The 19,686-nt window shown below is 42.2% G+C and overlaps 1 protein-coding gene across 6 annotated transcripts in view; it reads right to left on the bottom strand.

Moving 5' to 3' along the window:
* CDK14 (cyclin dependent kinase 14) overlaps window positions 1–9,493 on the bottom strand; it is a 289,922-nt gene extending 280,429 nt beyond the window's left edge. For 5 of the 6 annotated variants that reach the window (XM_081344350.1, XM_081344345.1, XM_081344347.1 and 2 more), the window contains exon 1: window positions 8,845–9,488. Coding sequence is in view for 5 of the 6 variants with exons in the window: in XM_081344345.1 (XP_081200471.1) it covers window positions 8,845–8,938 (94 nt within the window). In the remaining variant the exon portion in view is untranslated. Of the gene's footprint in view, window positions 1–8,844 lie in introns of all 6 variants that reach the window. The other variant, XM_081344348.1, reaches the window with a different exon arrangement.
* Window positions 9,494–19,686: the final 10,193 nt, after the last annotated feature.

The raw sequence follows: 19,686 nt of genomic DNA, 5'->3' as shown, positions 1-19,686 counted from the left end.
CTCTTACCGGTGGCACCCTGAGAAGACCCTCCCTGTGGGAGCGCACTGGACGAAGGGAGCTTGATTCCTCCACATCAGACTCTGCCCAGTCAGAGTCCAAACCGGCCCGGATCTGAGCGATTTTGTCTGCCAGATGATGACTAAACTCCTCGGCCCGCCCCTGTAAGGGCTCCTTCCTCATCTCCTGATTAAGGAGAGAGCAAGTCACCCTAAACAGAGCGTCCGGGCGATTATCTGCGGACACGATGAGGGCAGCGAAGTAATTAGACTTCGCCGTCCTCATCGCCGCGAGATAAGACCTTTTAAAGGTTCTTAGTCGCAATCGGTCTGATTCAGACCGGGTGGACCTCCAACCGCTCTCTAGACCCTGTCTTCGATGCTTCATCTCCTGGAGCTCCACAGAAAACCATGGGGCCCAACGGGATCTGTGCCGGGTCAGGGGTCGCAAGGGTACAAACAGTCAAGTGCCTCGGTGGCTGCCCTTTCCCAGGCATCCACCAAGGCATCGGCCGGGCTGTGAGTGAGGGAGATAGGTAAAGACCCAAGCGCCATCTGGAACCGTTCCGGGTCCATTAGGCGCCTGGGGTGGAACCACCTGGTCGGCTCCGCAGCCCAGCAGCGGGGGGTGGCATAGCGGAAGACCAGCCGCAGGAGATAGTGATTGGACCATGACAGGGGGACAATAGTTGGCAAACCCCCTCCCAGATCATCCAACCACTGTCCAGATAGGAAAATCAGGACGAGTGTGACCCCCCCCCCATGAGTTGGGCCCTGAATTACTTGGGTCAGGTCCATGGCCGTCATGGAAGCCATGAACTCCCGAGCTAACTCTGACGACCCTCCCAGAGAAGGCAGGTTGAAGTCACCCAGAACTATGAGCCTGGGAAACTCCACCGTCAACCATGAGAGGGTGTCAAGCAGCCCGGGCAGGGCCGTTGCCACACAGCTGGGCACCGGGTATGTTAGTAACAGGCCCAACTGAACCCAAGGGCCGCACCTCAGGAGCAGGGACTCACTCCCGCCTATCTGCACAACGGTGGTCTCCCATGGACATAGGGTCTCCCGTATAACCACCACCACCCCACCACCCCTACCCTGAGCCCGTGGCCGGTGTAGCACACAGAAACCTGGAGGGCATAACTCAGTCAGAGGGACCCCTCCCTCCGAGCCCAACCAGGTTTCTGTAATGCATGCCAGATCCGCATGTTCCTCCTCGATCAAATCCTGGATGAGGGGAGCCTTGTTTACAATGGATCTGGCATTAAAATACACTAGCCTGAGCTCAGGGGCCTGATCCCCCTCACCCCCGGACAAAAAGGTGCCAACCGGAGGGTCGGAGCACGCCACCGCTCGAAGACAGCAGGGGCGCGATCCCAGATGTTATGGTCCTCCGAGCAGACACCTGCTGCCATTCCCAATCGTCGTGGGGATTTGCAACCCCACCCCAGTACTAAAGGAACCGGAAGCCCCAAACCCCGACCCCATCGCACCGGAGACCATCACAGGCCCAGACTGACAGCCGGTTGATATACACCCCAATTCCCTCCCAACCCTACCCTTACCCCCCCTCCCCAACCCTTTAAAATAACCCTTTAAAAAACACAAAGCGGTCTGGCTTTGTGTTCATGGCGTGCGTCAGTTTGCTTTGTGTGGGGGTCGGGAGGGGGTGCAGCAGCTGGAGATGCCGCCGTGGTTTGGCTTCTGGATGGTGGTTGCATTTAGTCTATGGGGTGGGTTTGGGTTTGAGTCTGGTGAGGATGATTGGTGGTGGCGTCCTGTGTTTTTGTGGATCCGGTGTCGGTTTTTGTGGCTGGGACTCGTTTGTTCTCTAGGGCTAGTTTCCAGATGTCTGGTAGGCGGGAGGTATCGTCATGTTTATTCATGTTGTGGGGTGTTTCTCTATTTCGATGGCTTCCATAATTATTCTCTTAGTGTTCAGTATTGGAGATTAATTTCGTTCCTTCAAACTTGCCTGTAATTTTGTCCTACAACCTTAGGGGAATGTAAACACCTATAGAAAACTTTTGTGGTTTTGTGCTTGGATTCTAGCTTTGTGCCAAAAATATACTCCTCTTTATAAATCATTTCCAGAAATTTCCTAGTCCAAAATATTGATTGATATCACCTTTCCCTCTATCTTTATAGCCCCTTGCTCCTTCGCATCACCAGTAGGCATCCAGTGCTGTGAGACTTGAGGCTCTAAAATACTGACTAACCTTAATTCTAAAGTTCTAAAATTACTAAAACCTAATTCAAGACAGAGATTACTAAATGATTTTGAATTAAATCATTAAATATGCTGCTTTAGCTCTGAATAAAAGAAAAGCTTGAATAAAAAATTAAGATCTTACTAACATGCTGTTACTCATTTGATATCATTAAAGTTTGCAAAACTATAATTTTAAGTTATAAAATTCCATACTACTGTAATTCACCACACATTAATTTCCATATCTGAAATGCTATGTGAAAATGACCTTGGGACGCCAAGCAAAGAGATGCTTGCCTAGGGAACAGTCAGATAAGAGGGAATATAGCCCACAGCCGCAGTCGGCAGAGCTAGAGGCTCAGGAGGGACCCTCCCTAAATTATTGGGCTGTATAAGTGATATAAGAAATATACTTTGAGACTTGTAAGATGCTCTTAATGTAGCAGAATTATCTTATCTGTTCATGTTTCCTATCTAATCTACCTGGTTAGGCTGACATATTATCAGAGTCAGAATATATGCATGTCTGTCACTCCAATCAGAAACAGATACTGGCAACAGTAGTAGTATAGAAAAGTATGTTAATAATAAATGTGAAGCCCTTTTCTGACTCACAAAAATCAGAGATAGATCTCACTTAACATAAAAGACACAGAGCAGCCTCATGTGTCAGATATTTAAAGATTAATTATATAATGATGTTGCTTTAAGAAAAACATCTAAGTTTTTCATAAAGCTGAAATTCAAGCGACATTCAATGAAGCTGTGTAGCAACAGGCTGACAACAGAAAAAACAAGTTCACAAAATTTGTAATATGCTTGGGACTTTAATGCCTGATGCACAGAGAGGGATTGTTAGATTTAAAAAGAACAAGTTACTTTATGATTTTTTAAAAAAAAATAGAATTATCCACTATAGATTTTTCTCTCCTAATAATGTATTACACATTCAATGAAAGTGACCGGACAGAAGAAAGTACTTCACATTATGCCCCTGACCCGGTGCAGATCCCGTCGAGCTCCATGGTTCTCCGCGGAGCTCCGGGAGATGAAGCGTCGGAGACGGGGCCTAGAGAGCGGTTGGAGATCCAGCCGATCCAAATCTGACCGATTGCGACTAAGAACCTATACTAGGTCTTATCTCGCTGCGATAAGGGAGGCGAGGTCTAACCACTTCGCCACCCTTATCGCGTCCGCAGATAATCGCCCGGCCGCCCTGTTTAGGGTGACTCGCTCCCTCCTGAATCAGGAGGTGAGGGAGGAACCCTTGCAGGGTCGTGCTGAGGAGTTTAACCAGCATCTGTCGGACAAAATCGCTCGGATTCGGACCGGTCTGGACTCTGACTGGGCAGAGTCTGTCGAGCAGGACACGGGCGGTCTTGTCGATATCACCTGGGAGGAGTTTGATTCTGTGACTCCGGAGGAAGTGGACAGGATCATGGGGAGGCTGAGCACCACCACATTTATTGGACCCGTGCCCTTCCTGGCTGGTCTATGCAGCCCGGGAGAGGACACGCAGCTGGTTCCAGGCAGTTATATCGGCTTCTCTGAGCGAGGGTAGCTTCCCCGCCGTCTTGAAAGAGGCGGTGGTGAGGCCTCTCCTCAAGATGCCTGACTTGGACCCAGCTGTATTGAACAACTTTCGTCCTGTCTCCAACCTTCGCTTCCTTGCGAAGGTTGTTGAGAGTGTGGTGGCGCACCAGCTCCCTCTAGTCCTGGATGAAGCGGATTATCTAGACCCGTACCAATCGGGTTTCAGGCCCGGGTACAGCACGGAGACGGCATTGGTCGCGCTGGTGAATGATCTCTGGAGGGCTCGGGACAGGGGGCATTCCTCTGTTCTGGTCCTATTAGACCTCTCAGCGGCTTTCGATACCATCGACCATGGTATCTTGCTGCGGCGTCTCAGGGGATTGGGAGTGGGAGGCACGGTTTTACAGTGGTTCTCCTCCTATCTCCAGGGACGCTCGCAGTCAGTGTTGGCAGGAGGGCAGAGGTCGACCGCGAGGTCTCTCATTTGTGGAGTTCCTCAGGGGTCGGTCCTCTCGCCTCTGCTGTTCAACATCTATATGAAACCGCTGGGTGAGATCATTCGTGGTTTTGGAGTTGGGTATCATCAGTATGCTGATGATACCCAGCTTTTCCTTTCGACCCCAAACCACCCCAGTGATGCCCTCAACGTGATGTCCCGTTGCCTGGAGGCGGTTCGGGTCTGGATGGGGAGGAACAGACTTCAACTCAACCCCGACAAGACCGAGTGGCTTTGCATACCTTCATCCCGGGTTTATTCGGACATTCCACCTCTCGCTATGGGGGGCGAACTATTACCCCCCGTAGATAGGGCTCGCAACTTGGGAGTCCTCCTAGATTCACGGCTCACCCTGGAAGACCACATAGGAGCTGTGACTAGGGGGGCTTTCGCCCAGGTTCGCCTGGTGCGCCAGTTGCGGCCCTATCTAAGCCGGGATGATCTATGCACGGTCACTCATGCGCTCGTGACCTCTCGACTAGACTACTGCAACGCTCTCTACATGGGGCTGCCCTTGAGGACCACCCGGAAGCTCCAACTGGTACAGAATGCAGCCGCGAGAGTTGTGTTGGGAGTCTCCCGATACTCCCACGTTACACCTCTGCTCCGCGAGCTGCATTGGTTACCGGTTGCCTTCCGGGTGAGATTCAAGGTACTAGTAATGGTATTCAAAGCCCTACATGGCAGGGGTCCGGAGTACCTGAGGGAACACCTGCTGCCGGCATCGACTTCCCTCCGCCCTGTGCGTTCCCACAGAGAGGGCCTCCTCAGGGTGCCACCGGTCAGAGAATGTCGACTGGTGGCCCCCAGGGGGAGATCCTTCTCTGTGGGCGCCCCGGAGCTATGGAATCAGCTACCGGTTGAGCTCCGGACGGCGCCCGACCTTCGCTCCTTTCGCCACGAGCTAAAAACATACTTTTTTGAACAAGCTGGCCTGGCCTGATGAAGGGATTGGGGGGGTTTGTTATGGTTATTTTATTGGGTTTTAAAGATGTATTTTAGTATGTGGGCATTTATTTAATCTTGTTTTAACTTTTGTAATCTGTATTTTTATTCTTGCCCTGTTCACCGCCCTGAGTCCTTCGGGAGAAGGGCGGTATAGAAATAGTATTAAATAAATAAATAAATAAATAAATAAATAAATAAATAAATAAATAAATAAATAAATAAATAAATATGCATAATTCATTTATAAAAATAATTGCAATATGATATTGTACTACCCACTAGCTTCAATAGCAAATTAACAGATTCAGGGAGGAAGTCTATCAATGACTATTAAGTATGAGTCAAAAACAGACCACCCAGGGTTTAAGGCAAAATGCCAACAAACAGCAGCTGCTAGGTGGCAACAGCTTGAGAAGGCCACCATTAGTGGGGGGTTTTAGGGCTAGCTGGCCAGCTAGCCAGTGTGTGAAATAACATAGAGCTCCACAAGCTTTGGCCAAGGAAGCTCAAGTTCTTATAATTAATGAATGAAATGCATTCCTACAGCAATCTGCAATGTCTACAACAAAGTGCTTGAAGCTAAACACTTTGCTCAAGCATTAAAATAATTAACAGTATAAACGGGAGTAACAGGTCAGGACTAATGGGCCCTTTTTTATTTATCTGAATGGTTTGCTGATTTTTCAGCCCTTTAAGCAAGAACACCATTACTGTACTATCAGGTGGTTAGTATCAATCAGAGATTTAGCCCAGATAAAATGCTATTCAGAAATCCTCCCCAGGGCTGGTATTATTGACATCAGATATGCCTTTATTTTGTATTTGAACCACCTAACATCCAAACTAAAGATTCAGTTCTACAACTGGGTGTGACAAATAGTTCTGTCTTCTCTAGTAGAAGTCCCCAGGTGAAAAAGAATTCTTTGCACTTGAGGTATCCAGTCACAAGCAATTTTGTATAACAGAATGAAGGTTCTGATATTCTTCCGTTTTAATTCAAGCAAAAATTGTTTTGTACTTCCTCAAGCAGCCTAAAAATTAAATTAGGAATAATTATGAGTAATGTGATTGGTAGTAACAGTATACAATAAGGGCATTCACTCATTTCCTTTTCAGTAGTTGATCTGAAACAGACTTTCTCAATTGCTCCCAAAATGTTGGCCCAGAGTGATACCAAAGGTCATGTTTACTGGAATTTTGAAAGATACAGATCCATTTTAGGAAAAACTGACCTGAAATGTTCAAATTCACTGTGATTCCTTAGATCTTCATATCATCACAACTGAACATTTAGATAAGTTATTTATTTCAATGAATCCTCATAGAACTAGCAGATAACTTTGAATATAATTTACATTAGTCAGAAAGAACTATACAGAGACTAATTTACCTCAATAGAAGCAATTAGAATTTTTCCAAATTTCAATATCCCTTTCTATAATCTACCCAATATCCACATCTCTTATTCTGACCAGGAGATAGCTTAACATGTACTTAAAAGGCAGATTTGGCACTGTATTTGCCAACCTGTAAAAAAAAGTGAAAAAATGTTGCCTGCCTTGATCTGCTTAAGGAAAAACAGAACACAAATATAATAAGCAACATTAAATCAACTTGCATCCTAATGAAATTTGCTTCAAGTACATAGGAATACTACATTCATATGTATTCTCTGATATCTTATTCAGATGAATAAAGAGAAATCTATGAATAATTTAGGAGATGGTTGTAGAGCATCTTATGTAAATATGACACCTTATATACATTTGTGTTGATGACACACCATCATGTAGTGTCATCCAAAAGCTGTTTCTATATTTACAAAGCAAGAAGTGCCAAAAGATGACAGAAACATTGGGCCAGCAGAGGTAAGAGAATTTCTGAGCAACTAATTTGGCTAAATAAAAATAAAATAACATAAATAAAAGGTACAATGCACACAGTAAGCTTTTTCTTATACTGTGAACAACTTGCAATACCTTGGTGAAGTACCAAATCAGTAGCACTTTAGATTCCAAACAACTTAAATCACAAATTAATGGGCAAGTGAAGACTTCTATACTAGGAAATTAGCGTGATTTCCGATTTTTGTCTTACCACTAAGACAAATTTCATTTTCCCACTATTATTATTGAATAAGGTATCCATCGCCTAAAGGCCAAGGAGATCCCTTTTGTTATGGAAACCATTATTATTGATGATAGTGCAGGAATTGGCTCTATACATATGTTGTATATAGTATGTTTAGGTGTGTGTCATGTATGTGTTTCACTATGAGAGAAACTAAATTTCATTTTTGATGTGTGCCCGCAGTAAAAAAAAATGACAATAAAGGTTATCTTATCTAAATCCTAATTTTCAAATGCAGTTCACATACTACTCCTTTTAAATCATCTTTTCTGAAACACAATTAGTTTACATTTGTAACTTGTTCCATCTCACAACTGGGAGAACTAATTCTAGAAAGTACATTCTGGCCCAAAGGGATACTGAGCAATTTTAATTATGCAATTGGAACCTTTTTTCCTCTCACACATTCATAAATGTTAATCCAGAAGAGAATCACTCTGATGCTATTAAAATAGAACAGTTTTTTTCTAAATACAATTTACAACTAACACCTCTATTAATGATCTGGTATAACAATTTTATTATAATATCCTTCATTTATTTTTGATAATTTAATTTTTTTATTTCCATTCCCTTTGATAAACTTAACTTTTTTATTTCCATATCTTTTGTAGGGAATCCTTCAATCTTGCATTACAAAATAATGAAACAAATTACAATTGGGTCTTCTGAAACATGTGACAGCAAAGCCACTAAAACATGCATTAGAAAACAGCAGTGAGTCTTAAGTTCATACACTTTTTTATATGCCAGCTTAAGAAAAATATATTTTAACATTCATCCATAGGAAACAAAACATCTTTTTCCCCAAAAGCATAGTTTGAAGGCACTTGAATCCATTTTTAAAAATAATTTTCAATTAATTCAAAGTACTTTCTACTCTTTAGTTTTTTCAATTGTTCATAACAAATTAATATCAATCTAATTTCATACATTTTTTTAAGTAGAGAGTATGCTGCCATTCAATTACCCTATTTGGAGATGTTCCGTGTTAAATTACATCAGCAATTTAAGTAGTCAAAAGCAGATTATAGTTAGTTTATATTCTGCTAAACACAATCAACACTCTAGCAGCTAAGTATTTTTAAGGGGTGAGTCAAAGTGAAAAGAACATTTCTACGCTAATGTTGTAATTCTCGGGACATAACAGCTGTTAATCGTTTCAATTTAATCAGCAAGACTATCTCTGCATAAAACGGTTTGAACTGGGTACATTTTAATAAAAAAATCAATTTTCCAAAATATTATTACAATGCAGAAAAAGAAGTCCAGAAAACGGTCAGCGAACCAGAGTGTTATGAAGAAAATAACTTCAGCCAAGCCGGCAGCCTCCAGAGGGTGCTGGACTACAACTCCCATCACTCTCCCCATCACAGGTTGGAGCTTCCTTGGCAGCAAACAAAATTTCAAGGAGCAAGCCAGGCAATTCAGCTCCTAAACTGACCCACTGAGCCGCGAGGCGCTGGTTGGAACAGGGCTCGGGGCTTAGGAATGCAGGCTCGCTCCCTCCCTCTTTCGGCCCTCTTACCTAGTCTGCCGAAACTCTCCGACAAAGTTCGCCGTAACTTTTTCATTCTGCTCAGTTTCTCGGCCGGCTGCTGAGAGTCAAGCAAGTCGCACATCGGGCTGGACGGGCCGAGCGCCCCAAGACAACGCGACGCCTGGCGGATCACCAGAGGGACGATCGCCGCTGCCGCTGCAAAAAGAGGTTGCCGCCGTATAGCTCACCCTCCCTGGCCGAGCCCGAAAAGCCCCGCTTTTTCTAGCTGGCGCTGGAAGGGAACCGGAGAGCCACTGGGACTGCCTGGTCCTCGCCCATAGCGAGTTTCCCCCTGCTTTGGAAATTGGGCAATAGGCTGCAGAAGACAATGAGGGGCGGAGGAAGAAAGGCAAGGCGGTAGGAGCGGAGTCTCTCTAGGGGAGAGAAGTGGGGGGATGTCGGAGAAAAGGGATTAAAAGACCCGGGGATGGAGGGAGGAAAGAGGGGGGGAAAGGAAGAAGAGGAGAGCAGAGGGCTGCCAGGAGGGGCAACCAGAGAGAAGGAGGGACGGGGAAGCCCCGCTACAGAATGCTGCAGCCGGGAAAGGAACGGGAAGGAAAGCTGCTTGCCTGCCCTGGGAGCAGCAGGAGTCGCGCGTGCAGCCGCGAACCAAAGAGCAGCCCCGACGCTCCCCAGCCCCGAAGCTCCTCTGGGGCCCCGCCCGGCCCGCGCTCTCCCCTAAAGGCGGAGGCCGCCCATCCACCCTCGCCCCGCCTCCCTCTCCCCTCTCCGCCGTCTCATTGGCCGCAGCGGCGGACGCCGGCTCGCCGGAGAGTTTCTCTCGCACGCGCTCTGGCGCGTTTCTTGTTTCCCCTCTTGGTGCCCTTTTCCTTTTCCGACGTGCTGTGGGAGGTGGGGCGGGGGGAACCTGAGCCCGGCTTCTGTGGGAGAAGCAATTGCCCCGCTCGGCAGCATCGTAGAGGGATATAACTGGGTGGCTTTTGTTTTTGTTGAGAACGGTGAATATCAGCTTTCCAAAGTCTCACTTTTAGGTCTTTTCTCTGAATCTAACCCACAGTAGTTTTCCCGGTTTAAGAGAGTGATTCCCGATATAAATTAAGTCCCGCTGCCTTCCTTTGGATTTGCTTTCTGACGAATATGAGTTAAAGACTCGGTTTATGCATTTAGAATATTTAGAATAAGGTCTCCCTGGAGTTGAGTTCAACCCAGAGGATTACAGGGACCTGTTGTTTCCCAGCAACGACACTGCGCAGAGAAGTAATCGACTCTTGCCTGCCTCAGCGATGCTTTCTGGACTTCTTTCCTTAACTTTCCATTTCATTCCTCAGCCCTGACGTTTCTTCCATCTATAGTGGCAAAGCAGAAGACCATTGTTTTTAGGAGGAGTTTAGTGACGTATTTCATATTAAGAAAAGTCTGGAAATTTAGAGTTCATTCTGAGCTAACCCACTTGTTTTTCATTCTTGCTGACTGAAGGGGCTGGGCAAAATTACCAGATAGTCTCAAAGCTTCTGTTGTGAAAGTCTCACGCTCTGGAATTCCATCCCAGGGTCATGTGCCAGCCAGTCAAGGTCAGGTCCTGACCATATCAGGGCTATCAGGTTTTGATAAAAACTGCAGGGTTGTTGTTATTTGTGAGGAGCTTCTGTAACTGAACCTAATCTTGGATAGGTTAGGGGTACCTCTGCTATTTTTAAGGAGCTCCTTACATCTTACAAGAAATTTGAGTATTATCTTGCTTGGTATATATATGCTTTTAATAATTCTATTTGCTTGAGCTAGTAATAAAGCTTAAAATCCATGGATCAGAGTGCTCGTTGTCTCTGGACCCAAAAGAATCAATTGCCTGGGCATCTGATCACTGCCCTGACACTTGGCAAAATACCATCCAAGTATTAACCAGCTGTGACTGTACCTAGCCAAGCTGGAACAGAGCCTTGGAAAATAGAGAGATGCACACGAATCTACTGCTTTAAATTCTCTTTTAAATAAAAATTTGGGGATGTGTGCCTTCAAATCAGTCTTGACACCTAGCGATTGTCTGGTCCAAATCTTGCTAAAAATTTCTTGCTTAAATTTCACAAGTGGTGTGTCACTGCTTTCTTCCTAGGTCTGAGAGAAAATGACTGGCTTTGTGTCTAAGGGGGCACTAGAACTCATAATCTTGCAGTTTTAGCCTGATGTTTTAAGCACTACATTAAACTGGCTCTCTAAAATGGAAACTAAACTGGCTCCCTAAAATGGATTTGCTATACATTTAAATAATGCTAGGTACAACACAAAGGTTGGATTCATCCCAATATGCTGAACTAAAATTTGGTTTATTTGTGGTTTAATGTATTGTGTAAACCTAGCTAAATTGTGGCTTACTCAATAAAATATTAAACGAAGACTGACTGTACTCCTTTGCCTGAATTAGTAACCCCTTTGCTAACACTAATTGAAAACATTTTGTTTATTGCACACACACCACCCCCTCAAGGTGGGGATGGGATTTATGTGTCATGCTAAACAACATTGTATGTAATCCCAAATGGTTGAGCTCAAAGCCACAAACATTGATTTACAATTTGTGTATCATGCTAGACCACAAACAAGCAAACCACATTATATGGATTAGCATGATGCGTGAGCTCGGGCAGTTTGATTCTATTTTAGTTTAGTTAGTATATAAACCTAGTTAATTATGACTTATTCAACAAAACATAGTTCATTAAACTGACTTAGAGAAAAATGTGAACTTGCAAATGTGTCTCAAAGTTGCTTGATGTTAAGAATGGTGTGAAAAAAAGTGTGTCAACAAACACTGTAGGGTTTGGAAGTAGGTTTTTGTTTTGCCTAATGCTACTGTGTTCTTACTCAATTTTAAAGAAATGGATTAGCCCACAGATATACATTTAAAATTCCCTTCTAAGCTTCTGATATGCAAATATGCTCCCCTTCTTAGCAAGCATTTATAAAAGGCAATTTTAACACATTTTTCAATTCAGGAATTCTCACAGAAGATACTGTGCTTGTACTTAATATGAAGTACAAACTACATTTTAACTATTTGAAACAACTTATTTAGCAAGGTATATAAATTATGTATTAACTGACTAAGTGGATGATAAGATTTAAAGTTTAATAATGTAGTCTACACAATTCCACTGGTTCATCCTTGCATAAAACCTATAGTTTCAGTCCTGTTCCTGCAATAAATATAACTTTATCATAAATTCTAGAGTCACATTATTTAAAATGTATGATTTATTAATGATATTGTAGTTTGGCTGAATTCACACAATTATAAAGTATAGTTCATAAATGCTATAGAGAATAAATTTACACTGAGATATAAATTCACACTGAGTAGGCCAGCAGTTCATGAAAACGTTCAGTTTCAGCAATTCAAAGGCTCAAGAAAGGATATTGCAATCTCCCATTTTTAGTAATATGCAGCCCATTCATATGTACAAGTGTCAATTAACAAACAAATCTGAGTTAAAGACAGATTTAAGAATGGAACTCTTTCTTAAGGAACTGCTTATATATAAATCCAGAGTTCATGGGTATGATATTGTTTAGTGAGTCATTGAATGAGTAAATCATAGCTGAATTAACTATCATTAAGTGTGTCATGCAAAACAATCCATTAAGTCAAAGCTGGGCAAACTATAGCTAAATGTAGTATGTAAAGCTGGCCAAGGACTTGGGTATATGCAGAGAAAAGGAAAAAGTGATGTTGCATGTACATGTCAGATGTGATGTTATTGTGGCCTCTATCCACATCTGTGTAGAAGGGGGACATGTGTGTGTGTGTGTGTGTGTGTGTACATACATATATACAACATATACAACGTCGAAACGTTGCCAAGACACCCTCAATCCTACACGGGAAAAGACCCGAATATGCCAAGACCTAGGTCTTGGCGTATTCGGGTCTTTTCCCGTGTAGGATTGAGGGTGTCTTGGCAACGTTTCCACGAGGTCCCACTCGTCATCTTCAGGCTGGCACAAAACCAAAGACATCAGCCTGAAGATGATGAGTGGGACCTCGTCGAAACGTCGCCAAGACACCCCCAATCCTACATGGGAAAAGACCTGAATACGCCAAGACCTACATACCTATACCCGTGAAAATCTACGAAAACATATATATATATATATATCCATAGAGAGAGCGAGACAGAGAAAATGAACAATATCTGAAACTATAGATGTCAAGATCCCTTACTATTGTTTAATGCTGTATGAGGTTGCTAGAGCAACATTATATAAAATGATGATGATATTAACAACAACAATAATAATAACAATAATAATAATAATATGGTATCACTTTTATGGGTATCACTGTTATGGATGAAATGTGTAACAGTGATACCCATTGTCATCTGGGCACTGGGAACTATGTCCAAAAACTTTGCAAAATACATCAAGAAACTGCAGCTTCCTGCAATAACTCCAGCAATGCTACAAAAAACTGCACTACTCGGAACATCTTACATTTTAAGGAGATACCTGATTGATTCCTAGGATGCTGGCAGCAACCCGTGTCAGCCATCAGTGCCAGTCAATTTGAATGTTCAGTTGACTTGAGGTTCATGTTTAATGAATAAAAGATATAATAATAATAATAGAGTTGAAAGGGACCTTGGAGGTCTTCTAGTCCAGCCCCCTGCTTAGGTAGGAAACCCTATACCCATTTCAGACAAGTGGTTGACCAGTTTCTCCTTTTGTTACCCCATCCCTAGTGTATGAGGTTTAATTATCACAATTATTCTTACAATGGCCCTTTAATTAGGCACTGTACTAATATTCATCTGTACAGCCAGTTTGGTTAGGGATTCAGGCATTAGGCTAGGAAGCAGAAGACCATGAGTTCTAGTTCTGACTTGAATACAAAGCATGCTGGGTGTCCTTGGGCCAGTCACTTAGGAAGGAGGCAAACCACTTCTGAAAAGCCTTGCCATAAAACCTGGAGGGACTTGTCCAGGCAATGTCCGAGAATCAGTCACAATTGAAGCCGGGGTGTGTGTGTGTTTGTGTGTGTGTGAGAGAGAGAGAGGGAGAGGGAGAGAGAGAGAGAGAGAGAGAGAGAGATTTTCTTCCTGGGTGGCACATAAATATGCTAATTCTGATTTCATTTTTAATCCCACAATAGAGATGAATAGTGTGTGTGGGGGGGGAATCTGTATGTTTACGGATCTTAGCCAAATTAAGAACATCATAATTTACCTCAGTCTATTCTATTTATTTTTTATCCCATCCTGAGGAGCCCAGAACATTGTCACCAGTTATTTTCCGTTCTTTTATCTTCACAACACATCTAACCCAGGGTCAGCTTTAAATTTATTTAACTATCCAAAGCAATTTAGAGCAATTTTCATTTAAAGCACAAAGTATAACAACAATTTTTTTTCTAAAACATATAGAATTGGGGGATGAACTAATTCCCTAGAATATATTTTTAACTTAATATTGATATGTATTCCCAAAGTGGAGATATGAAGTCATAAACTGATATTATAAGTTGCCCACTTCTACCACTTCTGCACAAATCCTACAGAGTTTTAGTTGCCAAATAGAGAGAAACAGAAGCCATGGTTTATTTAATTATATTTTATTGAAGAAATTTTACTGACTGGAGTCAATATAAACAAAATAAAGAAAATTATGGTTCCCTGTTTTATAGGAACCTAGTTTTGTGTGCCTCATCCTTTGCTCTTCTCTGGTTGATTGTGGCTCTCTATAAAGTAATACCAAACAAAGTTTATAGCATAAAGAGATTACAATAAAAAAGAAGGATTTTCATATTAAATGGTTGCTGTACAACATTGTGCTATATTTTACCCACTTTATATGGAAGAACTGTATTCTTAGTTCATTGCTATGGAATGCTAAATCAGGTCTCTTCTGAGTACAATAATTGAAAACATATTTTTCAAGAATGAATAAAAATAGATTGGAGATACATAGTTTTGACAGATGTTTCAGGTGTCAAAGTGATCATATAGGGGCATTGTTTGGGGCTTTGTTTCAAACTGAACAATGAAGGATAGATTTGCATCAAGTGGTACATTCCCAACTGTTGTTTCAATGTACGGTAATTTATAATGGATAAATGTTATAACTAACATTCTACAAGTGCATCACATCAACTTTTTATTCTGCCCGGTGCACAAATGCTGAATAAATAAGATAAACAGAAATGTTCTAGAGGTGTCAAGCTGTGGGCAAGGGATTATATGAAAAGTTCTATGTGGCATTCAAATAAACCTAGCACTCTAGGCTTTTTTTAAATTTTCCAAATCAATCTTAGGTAACTATCACTGAACAAAAACTATAATGGGAACAGATACAGGGAACAGAACTGGTTTTACTGCCTCTGTTATCTGGCATGCAGCCACAGCCACTGTAAATGTCAGGAGTGCCTTTATAATTAAGATTGAAAGTCCTGGACCAGGTCATAAAGAGGACATGGTAGCAGCATTTTGTTCCATAATGTGGTCTGCAGCACATTTCTGCTGGTTAGAACTGTGAAGAAGAAAAAAGAGCTGGCTATGTAACATAGCCTTTTAGGGATTGCATAGTTTCCATGCTCTTGTTCCTTGGCCTGCTTTATCCTCGAATCTTAGAGAAGGCTAGTGAGTTATTATTATTCATGTAACTCATATTAGTCAAATGCTACTCAAACAGAAATATATTTGAGGATGCTAATAATATACGTTTGTGAAGAGCCAGTTTGGTGTAGAGATTAAGGTGCTGGCCTAGAAACCAGGCGACTGTGAGTTTTATTTTCCCCTTAAGAATGAAAGTTGATTGAGTGACATTCACTCTCTCTCAGCCCAATTCACCTCACAGAGTTGTGTTGGGAAAAATATGAAGAGGAAGGACTCAGGGCGGTTTACAGGGCACTGTTTTAATTTGCCCTGTAAACCGCCCTGAGTCCTTCGGGAAAAGGGCGGTATATAAATCGAAACAAATAAATAAATAAATAAATAAATATTATATTTATTGCCTTGAGTTACTTGTAAAGTAATAAAGGCAGGATAGAAATCAAATAAATAAAACCATGCATAGGAAGATAATTCTATAGCTACTGTGAATCACTTCATTATAGGAAGATAAGTGGTTTTGCTAACAGTGACAAAATGTTGTGTGGGTTTGATTTTTGTCAAATTAACACAGTTCAAATTAGTAGAAAGCAAATTTTCAATAGCTTTTAAAAATATAGGAGTTCAAAGCAAAAAAGAAGTGCTCTGAAGAAATACGCTATTTGGGCTGACACTAATTATTGCTTAGACTCAAAAGACTGAGCTCTGCATGCATTTCTTCACTTTTCTAGATATACATTTGCAACAATAAGCATTGGGTAAACTGTCTCAATTGAAGGATTCAGTTTGAAGAACTTTGCAGGCTCCACCATGAGACATGAAAAGGCTGATAGAGCTCACTATTATGCCAGGCTCAGAGCCAATTGAATCAATCCAAAAAGTATCAGACCAAAGAGAATGAATGTTTTAGGAAGAGCCACAAGAGGGAATCCAGAAAAGCAATAAAAAATTATATTGCAAAAAGTCCTTTTACTTCTTGGCAACACCATCTATTAGCAGAAATTGGGATGCACTTAGCTACTTAAGATATTTGAAGAACTGTCAAATCAGCTTCAGGGATATATCTTCAGCAAGAACTGATTCACTTTCATTTTGAAATCCTTAACTAGAGATACGTAGCAATTACAAAAAAAACACCAAAAACAACAACAGCTGATAATACAAATCTATCAGTAGAAGTAACTGATACTGTTGAGTTCAATTTATCTGTAAACCTACTTAAAAGATACTGCGAGTTATAGCAATCAAGAATTTATTGAGTCACTTGACATACTTTGAATGCTGTCTTTGCCAGCTGCCCCAGGAGGGTATTAAAAGTATGATTCAGTACTTTGTTTACATCAAACATGAATGCATTATATGTAGTACATATTGAAAGCTTTATTTAGGGAGAAGAGATCATACCCCCCAAAAGTTCCCAATCTACCTGCTATGTGGTAGCTTGAGTTAATTATTAAGATTTTGTTTCTCTGGAACCTGGTTCATAGTCAGGTTTGCATTTCTGTGTATTATATATTCCATTATGCATTTACAGCAGGGGTGTCAAACTCAATTTCATTGAGGGCCGCATCAGCATTGTGGTTGCCCTCAGGGGGCCGGGTGGGTGTGGCCTGGGTGGGCGTGGCTAGAGTGCATATGGCCTACTGGTTGGGCGTGGCCAGCTCTACATCGTTCGCATCAAGGGTGCCTATGGGGGCCTGGGCAGGAGTGGGACAGATGTGAGGGTCTCTGGCAGAAGGAGGGTCTCTGGGCCAAGGAAGTGGGGGCCATTCCCTCACTGTTTCCAGGATGGCTTCGCGGGCCACATGAAACCACTTTGCGGGCCGGATCTGGCCCCCGGGCCTTGTGTTTGACATGTCTGATTTACAGCTTCAATATGGAAGTAATATTCCTATGTGTGGTGCCTCATGGAGCCTGAATGGTGTATAAGCATACCAACAGTGCCAGGTGGCCCCCAAAATATGGTTGCGTAGCTATAAAAAGATATTGAAACCCCTGGATGCCCAGGAAAGAGGGGGGGTGAGAATAGGGGAGATAGAAAACAAGTCTGATAGCAGTGAGTAATGCTACCCGGGTGTGTCATCTTCCTTTGGTTTGACACAGCTTTTTGTGTCTTTAATTATAATCCAGAAGCAGCCAGCCAACCATTTAGTATACAGAATTACAGATGCTTATTTTCTTATTGTCACATTTAAAATAGTACCCTTTCGCACAGTAAAAGAGACACAAAAGATCAGTATAATAGGAATAAATTCCATCTTATTTCTATAGCAGCGGCTTCCAACCTCTTCTATAGCCCACACCCCTAGAACGCTTCTGATATATTGTTGCACCCCTTACAAAAATTCAAAGTAACGGCAATGAATTATGCATATATACTATAATTTTGAAACCCCAAGTTTTCGCAACCCCTGGAATATTGTCTTGCACCCCTGGTTGGGAACCCATTCTATAGTCATCCAAGATGGAAACCTGAAATTTAAATGTGACATACTACATCATGTCTAGTAAACAGTTGTGCTTTGGTCATTTGTTTTTATCTTGATTATATTAGAAACTATGTACGTCGTGTGTGTGTGTGTGTGTGTGTGTGTGTGTGTGTGTGTGTGTGTGTGTTTTATAGTTACAGTGACTATCAGGAGGCACTGGCTTATAAGTTTCAACCTTATTGGGAATTCTCAGACATGGGTACCAGATGTTATTTTACAGGGTTCAAGCCCTCTACATGAATTGGACCTTAGGTGACTATATACAGTGAATTAGTTTTAGGAGCAAAGTGATACTAATATTATATTATTATGATGATGATAACTTTATTGTCACTTTGAATGTACACCAATCAGCATACATCAAAATGAAATTTCGTTGCATACAGCTCTCAAAGGGTCACCACCTCTGATATATACTCCTTGTTCGGGGCCCGCTCAAATTTCACATTGACCATTTTAGTCTCTAGGGAGTGAACGATGGCAAACAGAACAGATGGAAATGGGGCTCCATGTGGATTAGCCCTCAAATTCGCTTGTATTCTGACAACCTCGCCTTCTTTCCTTTTTCTGATCCTGACTCTTCCACCCTTTCCTTAAAGAGGCCTTGCTTCTTTTTGCCCCTGGAGCACGGTGCTGCTGCTGCCGTCACCAACTCCTCCAAAAGCCTCTCTTTCTTCCTCTGGGCCTGCTGACAGCCTCATCCAGTTCCTTCGCTCCATAAGCTCCAGGTCCTCTCCTCCTCTGCCTCCTCTGGAAACAGCCCTGATTTGCAATAGAATCCATCACTGGGCCAGCAGTCAGATCTTGCTGCTGGTAGAACAAATTCAAACAGCGCCAACGACTTTTAACGGTCTCACCAACAATTCCAAAACAACTAGAAACTCGCCAGGCCAGCAAAGATTGTTGGTCGTATGTCGTATGTTACCTTAGTTCTACCATGTTGCTCAAACACATTAAAATCTTCCTGATCATGTGGCCTATAGCCCTTACTATCCCTCCCAAAACTATTCGCCTTCAAGAGCCAATGCAGCTGAAGCCATTCCAGGCGCCGCCATCTTAGAACATAGCATATAACATAGCATCTCACCCTCTAAAAGATAGTGAACTGAATATACCATTCTAATAGCATTGTTAAACACAGAGAAGCAATTGTCAAATTTAAAATACTTACTAGTGGCCAGGTAGTGATAAGAGAAGTACTAGTACAAGTCACAGCTGAATTAATGCAGTCTAGCCCACTAAAGCAGGGGTGTCAAACTCGCAACATTACGTGACGTGTCACGATGTATCGTGACTTTTTTGCCATTGCTGGCAATGGGGTAGTCGCAATTTCGCTATGATGCATCCAGCCCACGGGCCAGCAGTTTGATGCCCCTGACCAACTAACAGTGAAGTATTAAATCATATGAAACAAGAAACATTATTGGAATCTAAAATCCTAAGATATCTTTGGCCATGTCATGCCTGCAAATTCATTGGAGAAGGCAATGATGCTAGGAATGGTTAAAGGAACAAGAAGAAGGAGCAAGCAAAGAATACGTGGGTTGATAACATAAAAAATTATTTATTATTTATTTACTTATTTATTTATTTATTCGGTTTATATACCGCCCTACTCCCAAAGGACTCAGGGCAGTTTACAAGGCAAAATTTAAAAACAATACAATATAAAATTAAAATTAAATTATATTAAGTCTAGCCACAAAAATTAAAATCACAATTTAAAAACATTAAACCCCTCAGTCCAGACCAGATAGCTCAAAGAGCCAGGTTTTTAGGTC

Source organism: Vipera berus (genome assembly GCF_964194415.1).
Source record: "Vipera berus genome assembly, chromosome: Z".
NCBI classification, from domain to species: domain Eukaryota; kingdom Metazoa; phylum Chordata; class Lepidosauria; order Squamata; family Viperidae; genus Vipera; species Vipera berus.
This window is presented reverse-complemented; position numbering and strand designations above follow the sequence as displayed.